Source organism: Platichthys flesus, chromosome 13 (assembly GCF_949316205.1).
Source record: "Platichthys flesus chromosome 13, fPlaFle2.1, whole genome shotgun sequence".
Taxonomy (NCBI): Eukaryota; Metazoa; Chordata; class Actinopteri; order Pleuronectiformes; family Pleuronectidae; genus Platichthys; species Platichthys flesus.
This window is the reverse complement of record NC_084957.1, coordinates 12,258,653-12,271,353: the sequence shown is the minus strand read 5'-3', so window position 1 is coordinate 12,271,353 and position 12,701 is coordinate 12,258,653. Positions and strand designations below refer to the sequence as shown.

General features: G+C 41.0%; 1 protein-coding gene across 1 annotated transcript; it reads right to left on the bottom strand.

The window, feature by feature from the left end:
- Positions 1–701: 701 nt before the first annotated feature.
- On the bottom strand, positions 702–12,684 carry hat1 (histone acetyltransferase 1). Its single transcript, XM_062403061.1, has 11 exons — positions 12,601–12,684; positions 11,429–11,500; positions 11,244–11,319; positions 9,914–10,034; positions 5,799–5,975; positions 5,523–5,644; positions 4,834–4,938; positions 4,371–4,477; positions 3,663–3,814; positions 3,368–3,484; positions 702–1,412 (listed from the first exon to the last, which is right to left on the bottom strand). Exons 1-11 carry the CDS (start codon positions 12,605–12,607, stop codon positions 1,242–1,244), a joined length of 1,227 nt encoding a protein of 408 aa, XP_062259045.1. The 5' UTR covers positions 12,608–12,684; the 3' UTR covers positions 702–1,241.
- Between the last annotated feature and the right edge of the window lie 17 nt (positions 12,685–12,701).

Genomic DNA, 12,701 nt, shown 5'->3' with positions numbered 1-12,701 from the left:
CTTTGTACAAATCTGAAAAATGTCTAACTGTCTCTACCTTGTATTGTTGTGAATTTTGTTCATGATCTCCAGAATATGAGCCTTCCTGACCTGGGAATCGCCTGACTTTCCTCTACTGCCATGATGAAGTTGACTTCTGTTTTTTTCATTTACAAAGCTCTATATCTGTTCAGTAAAGCCATTAATGGTTCCCAGAGGATGAACTGTAAAAACAGAATTTTCATCAAGCGACATATTCAGGTCAAAATCGAGCAATATTCTTTAATACTTTGTATTTTGACTGCATCTACACTAAAATCTAGAAATCAACATCTTTTTCTTTTGTCCTTGTTTGTCTAATTTTTTTTTTTAATGACAAAATGGCCAGCTCCCTCTGGTTCTTCTGTAAAATAAAACCACACAAGCACATGTCAATGAGGTTGTTGAGTCAGAGTGATTATTTAGTAGAGTAACACTGAAATCTGCAAATTGACAATAGTAGTGCAGTGCCTGTTCTAAACCTGCCTGTTTGTTTGACCTGTGGAGCCAATTGGAGAATAAATCCTTAATGTTAGTGAGCCCTCCTTGAACAGTGCTGCAATATGCTGTCATTTTGTACTGCTTGCATGCTGGACTTGTTTTATTAAGCGTTTTGTATTGAATATTGTGTCCACATTTAGTACAAATATATTCTCAAATCTTAAAATGAACGAAACCATAAATGACAAAACAAGAATTGCTGTTTTATTTTCTTCTCGTCAACAAGACTCCCACCATTCGAGGAATATACAAAACCATTTTTTTTTTTTTACATTTTCAGTCTGAAGTGCTTCAAACACATTGGGAATTGTTTTAACAAAAGATCTTGTAAAAAATGTCTATGATGGAGAAGAAGCCGTGTTCGTCTGCACGGTGGCGGACGTCCTATCACCTGTAAAATATTCGCATTACATGTCACACGATGTGATTGAACACGTGAGACAAACAGGACGTCTCACCCTCCAGCTGCACTCTTCTCCTCTACTACTGTACCAACATCAGCTGGGAAACCGACGGCCGTATTCCATTGGAACCTATCACTGCTACACCAGGCACTATACATTTGTAACACTCTTGAATTAAAACAGTGGTCGTGTCACATCAGGAGAAGCTCCCTCTTGGTTGCAGCTAAAGTCTGTGATGATGTGGGCTTTGTACAGACAGGGCACAGCACCTGAAAGTTGAGAGGGTGGGCTCCGGGCCGGCAGCGTCTCACGTCGTGATCAGGCCTGCGATGCGAGCCTCTCGATGATTCTCCTGTAGTCTTCAACAACAACCTGATAACTCTTCTCCAGCTCCTCGTGCTGCGTCTCAGTGTCCATCTGACCCATGTGGGACACCAGCTCCTCCGGCCGCAGGCACTTCCTCAACTTGGCCAGCTCCCTCTGGTTCTTCTGTAAAATAAAACCACACAAGCACATGTCAATGAGGTTTTTGAGTCACACTATTTAGTAGAGTAACACTGAAATCTGCAAATTGACAATAGTAGTGCAGTGCCTGTTCTAAACCTGCCTGTTTGTTTGACCTGTGGAGCCAATTGGAGAATAAATCCTTAATATTAGTGAGCCCTCCTTGAACAGTGCTGCAATATGCTGTCATTTTGTATTGCTTGCATGCTGGACTTGTTTTATTAAGCGTTTATGAAGCAGCACCGACTGCAAGGCCCTGCCTGCCTGTTTATTAAAATGTTATGATTATTGAACGCATCACATGACCAAATTGCAAAAAAACATCTGGGCGGCTGTGGCTGAAGGGGGGAGAGCGGTAGCCCTCCTACCAGAAGGGCGGCAGTTTGATCCCAGTCTTCCCCATCTACAATGCTGAAGTGTCCTTGGACAAGATGCTGAACTCTGAATTGCCCCCTCATACGAAAAAAAAAAGTGCGGCTAATAAATGCACTGTATGAATGTCTGTTTGAATGGGTGAATGGCAAAACTGTACTGTAAAGCGCGTTGAGGGGTCATGAAGACTAGAAAAGTGCTTTATATACAGACCATTTACCTCCCTGGGCCCTTAACAATACACATGCCAAGTGTGAAGCCGATAAGCTGAATGGTTCTCATATTACCTAGAACCATTCAATAGGGTCGAGATTTCTGGAATTAGTAGATAGAAGGTAGATGAGGTGAAAAGGGTGTTTTTTTCCCCATTTATGTGTAGGTGCCACTTTATAATAAGTAATAAAGGCCTATACTTTTTACCCTATACTTTGTAGAAGAGAAATGTATCCTTCACAACCTATACCTCGGTAGATAATGGTTTAAACATTTCTAAAGAGCTGAGAGGTTCTTGACATGGATTGACGCGTACACGCTCATTCAGTCCCGTGCAATTTACTGCTTGTATGCATACACATGCAGACATTGTCAGCAGGGAATTGGGGGAAAGAGCAAAATGTATAATGTCCCTCAAATCCACAGAGCAGCAGTCTCTGCCATTCAGCTAACAACACACTGCATCTCCTCAGGGAAGGAAAAATGGTCTGCATCTGGCCACCAGATCTTTCCTTGCCACTCTCCCAAGGAATTCCTGCTCCCTTCTCCACCACAACGGTCTTTTCCATGTCAGATTCTGCCCTTTTTGGAGACGTGCGGTTCCCCCACTGACAGCTAATTCTCTAATGGCCGGTATGTGAAGTCTTGGCTAGCAGCTCAAAATATAAAACTTCAGGAGCAAACAGGATGCAGGGTGTTATGTTGGTGCACACAGATCTAACCAGTATTTCCCACCGACAAGTCTGGTGAAACAGAATCAAAAATTACGATATTCTGTTCGCCAATCTTAAATCTGTTGACTACATGTCTGAATAGAAAACTCAGAGAAAAATATGAGAAAAGAGAAAAAAAAAGTGATTAAATAAAATTGTACTGTTTTCCCGGTGAATTTCAAAATGTGCAGCAATAGTAAGGCTCCAGAAGTCTGAATAGTAGAGGCTTTTCGACAAAGTGCTTTAAACACACTTTCATGAAAACTATTTCTCCCAAAGAAATTCTAAACCTGACTAATGACATGTGCCTGAATAGAAAAAAGCCCCATCAGCCGCAGAACCACAGGCCCCAGGAGCGCCCTACTGTGGCTGAAACAATATGGCACTAATAATCTATCAATTTTCACAAGATCAATTATTAAAGATTAATTTTCTGCTGTTTTAAAAAGGGCAATATAATAAAGACGGACAATACGAAGCTGCAATAGGTCGCTAACAAAAGACTGGATTCCTGTTTGACAGCAATACAGGCAGGTTGACGTGCATATTTATTTGAATACCTGAGTAAATCTCTGACCGCATCCAGATTTGACCCCCTGTTCATTCACATGCTGTCTGAAGCTGTGACGATTGAGTACTCACCCTGTAGGGTCCAAATAGCCTCTTCTTCACCTCCAGACGGTAATCTCTGGCTTTTTCTTCATCGCTCATGTCTGTGGCTCTTAGACGAAGGATTTCGTAGACACGCCTCGCATGTTTCTGTCGAAAGGAAATCAAGGGTTCAAAGCAACACAATCAAGAATAAATAAATAATTAAATAATCATATATTTAGTGTATCAAGAAAAAAAAAGCCAAACATTTGCGGGCTCCAACTGTAAAACTGTGACAGATGAATTGATAAAATAAAATGAGTTGAGTTGGAGCTTTATGTGGCACCTTGTTGATTTTCGACTTGTCTTGTGCCTCTTTGATCATGTCAGCTGAGAAGCCCAGGGGCAGCTTGTCCACGGCGAAGGACGACAGGCCCTGACAAAGTTTGACCAACACGTAGTCCCTCAGCTTCACGTAGTTCTCAGAGGGATCTTCAGCTGCAAACATCATACAATTTAAATGTGTTAACTGTGCTGCTGTCATGGTTTGTTAATCCTTTACATGACACATGGTGCAATTCAGGAAACGTTACTTATGATATTGAGGCCAGTTTGTATAAAGAGTTACAAATATGTTACAAAATAAAAAAGAAACGACTTTGAGGAAACAGTGAAGAACTAGAATAGTACCAAGTACTGCTCATCCCTTGAGCAAACCCATCTACCAAGTCAGCTTTCATAAACCCTCTCGCAAATCAAAGATAACACATGGACACAAGTGAAATCATAGCCTCCTCAACAACATTGTATTACTCTAGACCAGATGAATCCTAAACTTTCTGTTTATTTACAGCTAAATTCTATTGCTCTTTTTTGAAAACGATACCTCTATGGAAAGTAAAAGGCCTTGGTATTAATCCTCCTTCTCAATGCAAACTATTTTGATCCAGCTTGTCTCAATGGACGTGGATGACACAAGGATATCAGATTAAATGTTTATCCAAGCCTCCTTCAACACAGTAAATGGCATTTAGAATTTTTTATTGAAGTTCACCTGTTATGTCTTGCACTTTGGGCAGGCTGCAATAAAATCTGTGCACTGCCTCCAGGAGCTGAGCTCCATGACCCTCTCCTTGGAACGGAGGCAGGATCAACATTTGGCTGTTTAGTTAAAGGGTGGAAAGAGATACAAACAAAACCCATGAGGAAACAAGTTAAACGCTGATAAAACTGATTTATGAGGCATCTGAGTCATTGTCCTTTGATTAAAAGCAGAAAACAATAGATTGTTATACTGATCCATCAATGCATCAAATCACATCACATCAAAAGCTTATCTATAAAGTTGTTTTCAGATACAAATCACCCTGGTTTGGTAATGAAACAAAATCTGCTTGAATGCTTGGCTATATAAGCCAGTAATTTGGGCTCTTTGGGAAGAGGATAAAGAAATGTATAATTTTCCACTCCCTTTTCATACAATAGAATGGGACGGCACGTGCTGCCCCAGCAATTACCTTACACGTGGTCGGGTTTTGTCTGGGTAAACGTAGTAATTATAAACTGTCATGTAGCCAACAGTTGCGTAGAGAGTCTCCCCATCTTTATTGTACTTTTCAAATCTGCAGAAAAAACACAAAGGCAAACAGGTCAATTACAGGCACACTCCCAATCCAGTGACCATTTTAGGCCACGTGTCCCCCTTACCCACCCTTCACCCCCACAACGTTGGCGTGTTAGAGTAGCCAGGCCCCGATTGGTACACCTGCTACAGCCTGAATACATTATGCACTTAATTGGAGTACTGCAACTTAGAGGAAGAGAAGGGACTGGAGGAGGGACTGAGCTCCTCAAAATCACTTCAGTCCATTTTCCCCATTGTGGGTATTAATAGGTGCCAGGGTAAAGAAAACACTGGCAGAGGCTCTTTTTACTGTTAAGACATTGTTCAGTGTTTCAAAAGACAACAGTATTCAATTCAGCTCTTGCCCCTGAAAAATCTGAAAAGGGCTTTCGGCACAAAGGAAGCCTCTTGCCTGATCAACAATTCTACTACAGGGGAAATATAATCAAACTGGCCGGGTAATTGGTCACAAGCGCCTCAAAAGGGGGCTTTGTTTTTCAATGACACAATAAAGGCCTTCGCATAGGGGTGGGTGCCAGGGGGGTGGTGGGGGGGTTGATGTCAATTAAGAAGGGCACTCACATAAGAAAGAAGTCCCAACGATCGTCGTCTGGGTCGATGAAGCTGGCGGTCTCTATGAACCACATGAGGAAGGTCTGCAGGCGCTCGTGGTACTCTAGGAATCCTGGGCAGGTGATATCAGCCTGGGGCAAAAACGGCACAGAACAAAAGTTTGAGGTGCTTCAGAGTTAAATCTCACCCGTCCTGTCTGATTTACAGCTACTAGAAAAAGTTCAAACTATGTTCAGAATCCAAACTGCTTGATCACGCAGGCCAGGCGGTAGGTGATGTGCGTACCTTGTGAATCTGGTATGTGAGTTCTCCGGCCTCCTCGCTGTGGACTGTGTATGTGTGGAGCAGGGTGCCGAAGGGCTTGAAATTGGCCTCCTTCTCCAGGAGTGAGATGAAATCGTCTGTGTTGCAGGTGAATCCAGCGGGAACGATTTCACGGATCTTCCCTTCGACCTCATCGGGCTGGACAACGTCATGTGAATGAATTTAGAAATAAAGATAAAGATTAAAAAAGGGGGCAACCTACAGTGGTATATCTTTGTTAAGCTGCTTTCAGAAGTGCACTGAACTTGAAATTATCCTGAGGATCTGTATGTGAAAACACAAATATCCAAGTCAGTTGCTGCAGACAATCTGCACAGCTCTTTCTGCCAGCACCAAGTAAAAACTCTGGATTCTGTCCAAATGAGCCCTTAACTTAAAACATGAGAAAACTAAAAGAACTGAAAAATCTCAGGATGAAAAAAGGTGCCCTATTCGTAGAAGAAGCTGAAGAAGATATCAACATGGAAAACAGCAAGATTCAAGAGTTTTGGTGATGAGGACTGATGGAGTGGAATTTATATGTCATATCCTGTCTTCTGCATGCTCTACCCAGGTGCAACCCCTCGCATGAACGTTACGGACATTTTCTTGTTGTTGTGATCGAGACTGATCTGCATGAATGCCTGTGTTGATAATGTGTGAAAGACAAAGTCCAGACCTAATTCTTCAGACATTTTCTGGAGTTCCTGTCTAAAACCAAAGGATTAAGACATGTGTTTAAATATATTCTGTGCTGTACACACCGATTTCATGTTCACAGAAATGACTGACTGAATTATGAAAGTCTGCAAAAAAAAGGTGCACAATAACAGTGGGAGTTTACATGTTTTGTGGTGATGAAAAGAAAACCATTAGGCAATTAAAACTGTCAGCTGAGCAGAGACCACAGCAGCCTCCTCCCCCTCGCCCGGTGAAAAGACCACTTAAATCAGTACATTTACTACTTATGTTAAACCATGAATATGTGATGAAGTTGCCACAATAAAAGCATTTCTGCGTCTCACTGGGAAATAAAATCTTGTGAATTGATCTCAACTTAACAAACCTTTGGGGCCATCCATAATAGAGGCCTCTCCTCTAATCCTGCCAAGTGAACCCAATCAAATGAATTTGCCCCTGCGTTTTTCAAAGAGCCTCAGAGACAAAGGGGCCCTACCCTTGGACTTTTTACTCAGTGCAACGTGTGGTTAGTTCAGCTGTAATGTTTGCATTGTATCCATTTCCACAAGGATTGACATGAGAACACTTTGCTGAGCAGCCCTTTCACACCATTTACATGTGTGATGGGCATTATTTCGGCACATAGACCCTCGCTGCTCAGCATTGAAAACTGGGAAATGAAGACGGTCTGAGCAAAATGCACTACAAAAGGCTAATACAACATACTGCTAATTCCCCCCATTCAGACATCAGCTAATATCTAACTGGAAGTAATGCACCTGCAGCTGAATGCCTCTTAACCATTGTAATTGTCCAGCCACATTTCTAAGGAACAAGGAGCGTACTTAAAAGGCCATGGACAAACAAGTCCCTTTGTCCCGGCCACTCTCCTACATACTAGACACTAAATTGCACAGCCTTCCAGAATAGATGCCTTAGTTTGGCATGAATATAACTTAACAATCTCCCTTCAGAACACTTTGTTAATGTCTTTGATTTCCAACAAAAAGAACAAAGGGACATCAAACTATCTAATTTGTTGTGTTGTTATTATTTCCTTGCTTTAATCGACTTCAAAGACCAAACTACTATCAAGATTTACAGTAATCGCTGTTCGCTAATTAAATGAATTGTAGAGTATCGATCTTAAATTTGAAAAATGTTTATACATCTGCATATAACCAGTACAAACACCACAGAGGCTCTGGCACTAAGATCAGCCTTTTCTACGAGAGGTGCAGTCATATACGTTTTTTCGACCGATTTAAAGGAAACGAGGTGATATTTGATTATCGTCTTGTATCGACACTGCAGCTGCATAAACTCCATCTCTGCCTCCCCTCGCTTCTCTTCTCTCACCAGCTGCACCGCACCCCGACCATCCACGCACACTCAGAGACAAACACTCTTCAGACGCAGCCTGAACTCTGCTGCTCCCTCGCTCCCTGCCTCTACACCAGCTGCACTCAAACCCTTAACAAGGTGAACACTCAGGGGTCAACGCTCAACAGTGAAGCAGTAGCGGCGCAGAGAGACAGCGAGGTAGCCATCACGTTTCGGTTTGATTATCAGCTTCAAACTACGTTCCTAAAAAAAGTCTAATGGCTCTCTTTATGTTTAAAATCAGTAAATAGGGTGCCTTCTTTATTTTGGAGTTGCCAGACATGAGTGATGTGGTGCTCATCACTCCCGGATCCGGCAGCACCATCAACTTTATACGGCCTAATTCGTAAACTGAGTGCATCCACAGAAATATAAAATCCTGCTCCCACTTCCACCAGTTGAAGTCCACATTGTCCAGTGTTGGGCCCCCTGCCGTCTCCAAACAGGACAGATGTCCCTGAGCTCAATCATCTGACCTCAATAGGGGCCCTGGCTAATTCTTGCACGTTTTCTGCATTGACTATTTCAGGAAATATTCAAAGCAGCCAGTGGCCTCTTGTGCCGGAGGAACCAGGACAAGTATTTCACTTAACTGTCCGTTTTTGTCCAAATACTGGCTGTTGATATGTAAATTCTTCGGTCTTGGCAACTAGAAAAAAAGTTGTACACATCAAAGCAATGCTGCTCTCACAGGAACACAGAAAGTACAGAGCCATTAACTCTTAAGTATATTGATTACATCATTCATCAATAAAGTAATCAATATATGAACTGGTTGTCTCCGTTTAAAAGAGTGGAATTTAAATCAGTTTACAGAAATTCACTCTCAAAGGTTTTTTTCATCGTTGATGCCTTCAACAACAATTCCCTCCTGGAAATGTATATACAAGACATCCAGCCGTGTCACATTACTCCTCCCGCTGATTCAATCACACAAACCCCTGAAAAAAATCAATGTCTCATGTAAGACCCCACGGAAGAAACCATTTAAAACCCTTCTCTTCCGACGGGGAGGAGTAGGATTAGTGTCCGCGGACACAGGGGACCATGGTGGGATGAGATTTAGTCTAACAAAACAGGAGACTTCTGACGGGAATAATATCACCCCCCAGAGAGGGCACGAGTTACTTCAGCAAGTGAAGAAACAAGAAACTACCACAAAGCAAATACAAAAGGCCAGAGGACTAACTAAAAACAAGTGATCACACTGCCAGTAAACTTACCAGGTGTTTGTCTGTCAAAGTTAGTTGGATTAATAAACACAGAACAATACACTGTGTATTGTAAAGTAACATTTACTCAACTACATTTAAAATACATTAAGTCTTTTGGTTTTCTTCATATTACCAACAATATATTAAAAATGTCCATACAGAAACATGGTGGAGGTAAGGGGGCTGTTTTGACAGTGAAAATTATATTGATACACATGTTACTCATTAAGTCTATTTTCCATCATCAGCCTCTCGGTTGTGGGTGGGTTGGAATCTGCTTTGTTATTGATAATCACTGAACAGTGTCATTTGTCAGTGGTATCAACTTCTGTGCAAAACTAATAGAGTTGTTTCATATCATCCAGAGCCTGTAGCAGAAAGGAATCCCCACAGAATGAAGCTGCCACCACCAGGCTTGACTGTGGGGTAGGTGGGTTTCTGCTGATTTAAAGTGATTAGTTTATGCAAAATATGTTTACTATGCTGCCAAAAAAGCTCAAATTTGGAATCATCTTTTATTTTGGGAAACTCCTTCAGCACAGTATCTCTCAGCGATAACACTGCGTGGCTCCTTCAGAGTTCACAGACTTCATGACGGCCTCGATCACAAGCATGATTGATGATGACAAGCGCCCAACATTCAACCACTGTTCAGCTTTAATTTGCTCAGCCAAATCTTGTGGAAAATATTTTGGTCTTCAGCTGCTAGATGGTTGACTTTTGGTAATCTGTCGCTATGCAATTAGTTTTCCAGTTGTAACAAAATCAAGAGAGATGACAACCTCTAAATTATAAAGAATAAAGCAAAGCATGTCCTACCTCCACACAATCAAAAGTCTCAGTAACTTTTGAGGAGTATTTCACTTTGAGGATGGTGCTCAGGTTTCCGGCCGTGTAGAAGAGCTGTATCTGAAGACCTTTGTATCCAAATGCGACCTCACTGCAGAACAGGCGATTGACATTGTTTAGAAACCTTGTGAGGTTAAACATACAAAAATCAAAAGACAAAATGATAAAACATCTGACTGTTCTTATTCAACAAATTTAATATAACTATTGAGTGGAGAACCAATGTTTGCTTGTACGCCATGTACTGTATTTCAGACATGTTGCATTGTTCCCGTCACCACCACATCGCTGGCAGTTTATAGCAAAATAGATTTCATCATCATGCCATGTGTGATTGAGCTTTACTAGCAATTACGCTTGCTGAAATAATTAATGCCCTAATTAGTGAGTTCCCTTTGAGCTGATTGCAGCAAGAGCTAAAATAACCAATCCTAGTTCTGACTAATTTGGAAATGCAATTTGGAGCGTAACGAAATGCTGCTGGAAGCCTACGCACAGACACAGGTGTCACTGCCAACAACAATGACAGGATCAATAACAACTCCTCCCATATTAGGACAATAAAGTGAATAAACTTGAAAGACAGGCCACGTGTTCACTGACATCACATACTTCACTTCATGACAAAAAAGATGATATAATATAATAATGTAGGGGCAGATTTCTTATTTAAAAGCTCTCAATACTAAAGGCCTAAGAAGAAATATGAAAATAAAATGTAAGAATAATTCATGATGGATGACACATATGTGAAAACAGGAAAGCTGTAGCGTTGACAGGTATGATCTGGGGATTATGTTTTCTGTTAATATAATTAAAGAAATGGAAAATTCTGTAAAATCCATGGGTTACTGAGAAAAGCACATGTTTTAAAGGCTGCTGAGGGAAATCAAGTCTGTTCTTCATGAGTCTAACTTTTCATTTGTGAGGCACGTACAGATCTGTAAGGGAATAGTACGAAATTGTGTGAAATATATGGATTTAAATGAGGGACAAAGAGATTGTAAAGTAGCTTGTAAAATAATGTTAACAATAATTCAAATGTCGGCAGGTGTAAATAACCATGTAAACATTACTTTACAAGCGCAAAAGGGGTTTGACCCTAATTTGAACCCAGGGAAATTCACTCTTTCCAAGAGCACGATGAGTAAGAAACAAATCGAATTAATGTCTGTGCATGAACTACAGAAATGAAGTTAGGGAGGAAGAAGCTATGCAACGAAACACATTTTTTTTGCATGGTGCTTTGTTTCTCTATCAATATATAAAGTTACATCATTATAAAAAAATAAATACTCACTCGTCTCCAAAGATTTGGTGGCTGTACTCCGGGTGGAATGTGGTGCCATCATCTTCAACATCTTCAGGAAAGCGAACTGAGAGGAAAGAAGATGAGGCGCAGTTAATTAAAACGCCGTCATTTTACTCATATAATGATACTATATATTTACAAGATATATGAAATATAGAAAAACACTAACATACCAAGCTTCAAACAGATGGCTTCGTTGGTGTCACACTTGTATTCCGCCAGTTTTTTCTCCATGGTATTTACAGCTGAGGAATCAAAGTTTTTTTTATTAGTGGTTTGAAATGACCCACTTTCTACCTCTCCATATTATCTCAAACGTGACATTTCGATGATCAGTAAATGAATTGATACTTTTATGACAAATCTAAGATCATTGGACTAAGATGGTGAATATCATTTGTACCTTTGAAGGTCTTCTAAACAACTAACATTAGATGTTAGCAGGTGATTTCAGTTGTTCACCTGAGCATCATGAAGTGTTTTAACCTTGTGATCAATGATACAGGCCGATGTGCGGGTATGCTGAGGCTAGAGCTAAACCTGTATAATAAAAGATGCATGTATTTGCTGGTCCTCCCCCCAATTTTATGTTTAGGAATTTGATGTTTCCATTTTCATAAATGAAATGAACATTAGCAAATATAGAAGATGGAGCCACTGGATGTTTGTCATTTGTTTGTAAATAACAGCAGACTTGATTTTTAAACTATCAATATAGCCAAGGCCTTGTTTTATTTGGTGATCACCATAAACTCCAATAGTGATAAACTTGTTTACTTGTTGCATTGGCCTCATCTGTGCGTTTCACTGAGTAACAAAGAAGACACTGATGTGCTTCAGATAGATAGATAGACAGATAGATAGATATATAGACAGATAGATAGATAGATGGCTTTGAATGCCATCCTCTCAAACTTTATATCTGCCAAGATTAACACCCAAATATGCTGGAATAATGAGTCAGGTGTTTGTGTCAAATGAAGTAACAACAGCTGTTAGCTCAGTATATTATCAATGTGTCGTGTGAGAAAACACATTGACGCGCACATTAACACCACTGCGCACACGCCGAGTGATTAAAACACACATTTGACTTGAAACCCAAGCGTTACACAAACACATGGACACAATACACGCCATGGCAGCTTGCTAGCATGCTACTGTTGTTAGCAGGCAGGCCCCCATTGCTGTCATTGCAGCGTTAGCTAGCTTAGCTCGCTGGACAGAGCACTACGCGATTCACAACTACCACCGGTGTTAAAGCAGGACTGACGCAGAGTGGTCTGTGAAAACGCATTAAAGCACAGACAGAACCATAAAGGCGTGGACGCATTTAGCTGCTTACCCGCCATTTCTGCTCTCTGTGTACTACGGAGCTCTGTTGTCCCAAAAGACCCGCGGAATCGGAACCACTTCCGGGTCCTCGTGTTTCCGCGGAAACAGGAT

Excerpts from the sequence above, each read along its gene's own strand:
- hat1 (XM_062403061.1), bottom strand. Across the intron at positions 4,939-5,522 it reads CGTTGGGACTTCTTTCTTAT|ATTTGAAAAGTACAATAAAG; the intron begins GTGAGTGCCCTT and ends TTTTTTCTGCAG. Across the intron at positions 3,815-4,370 it reads CAAAGTGCAAGACATAACAG|CTGAAGATCCCTCTGAGAAC; the intron begins GTGAACTTCAAT and ends TGATGTTTGCAG.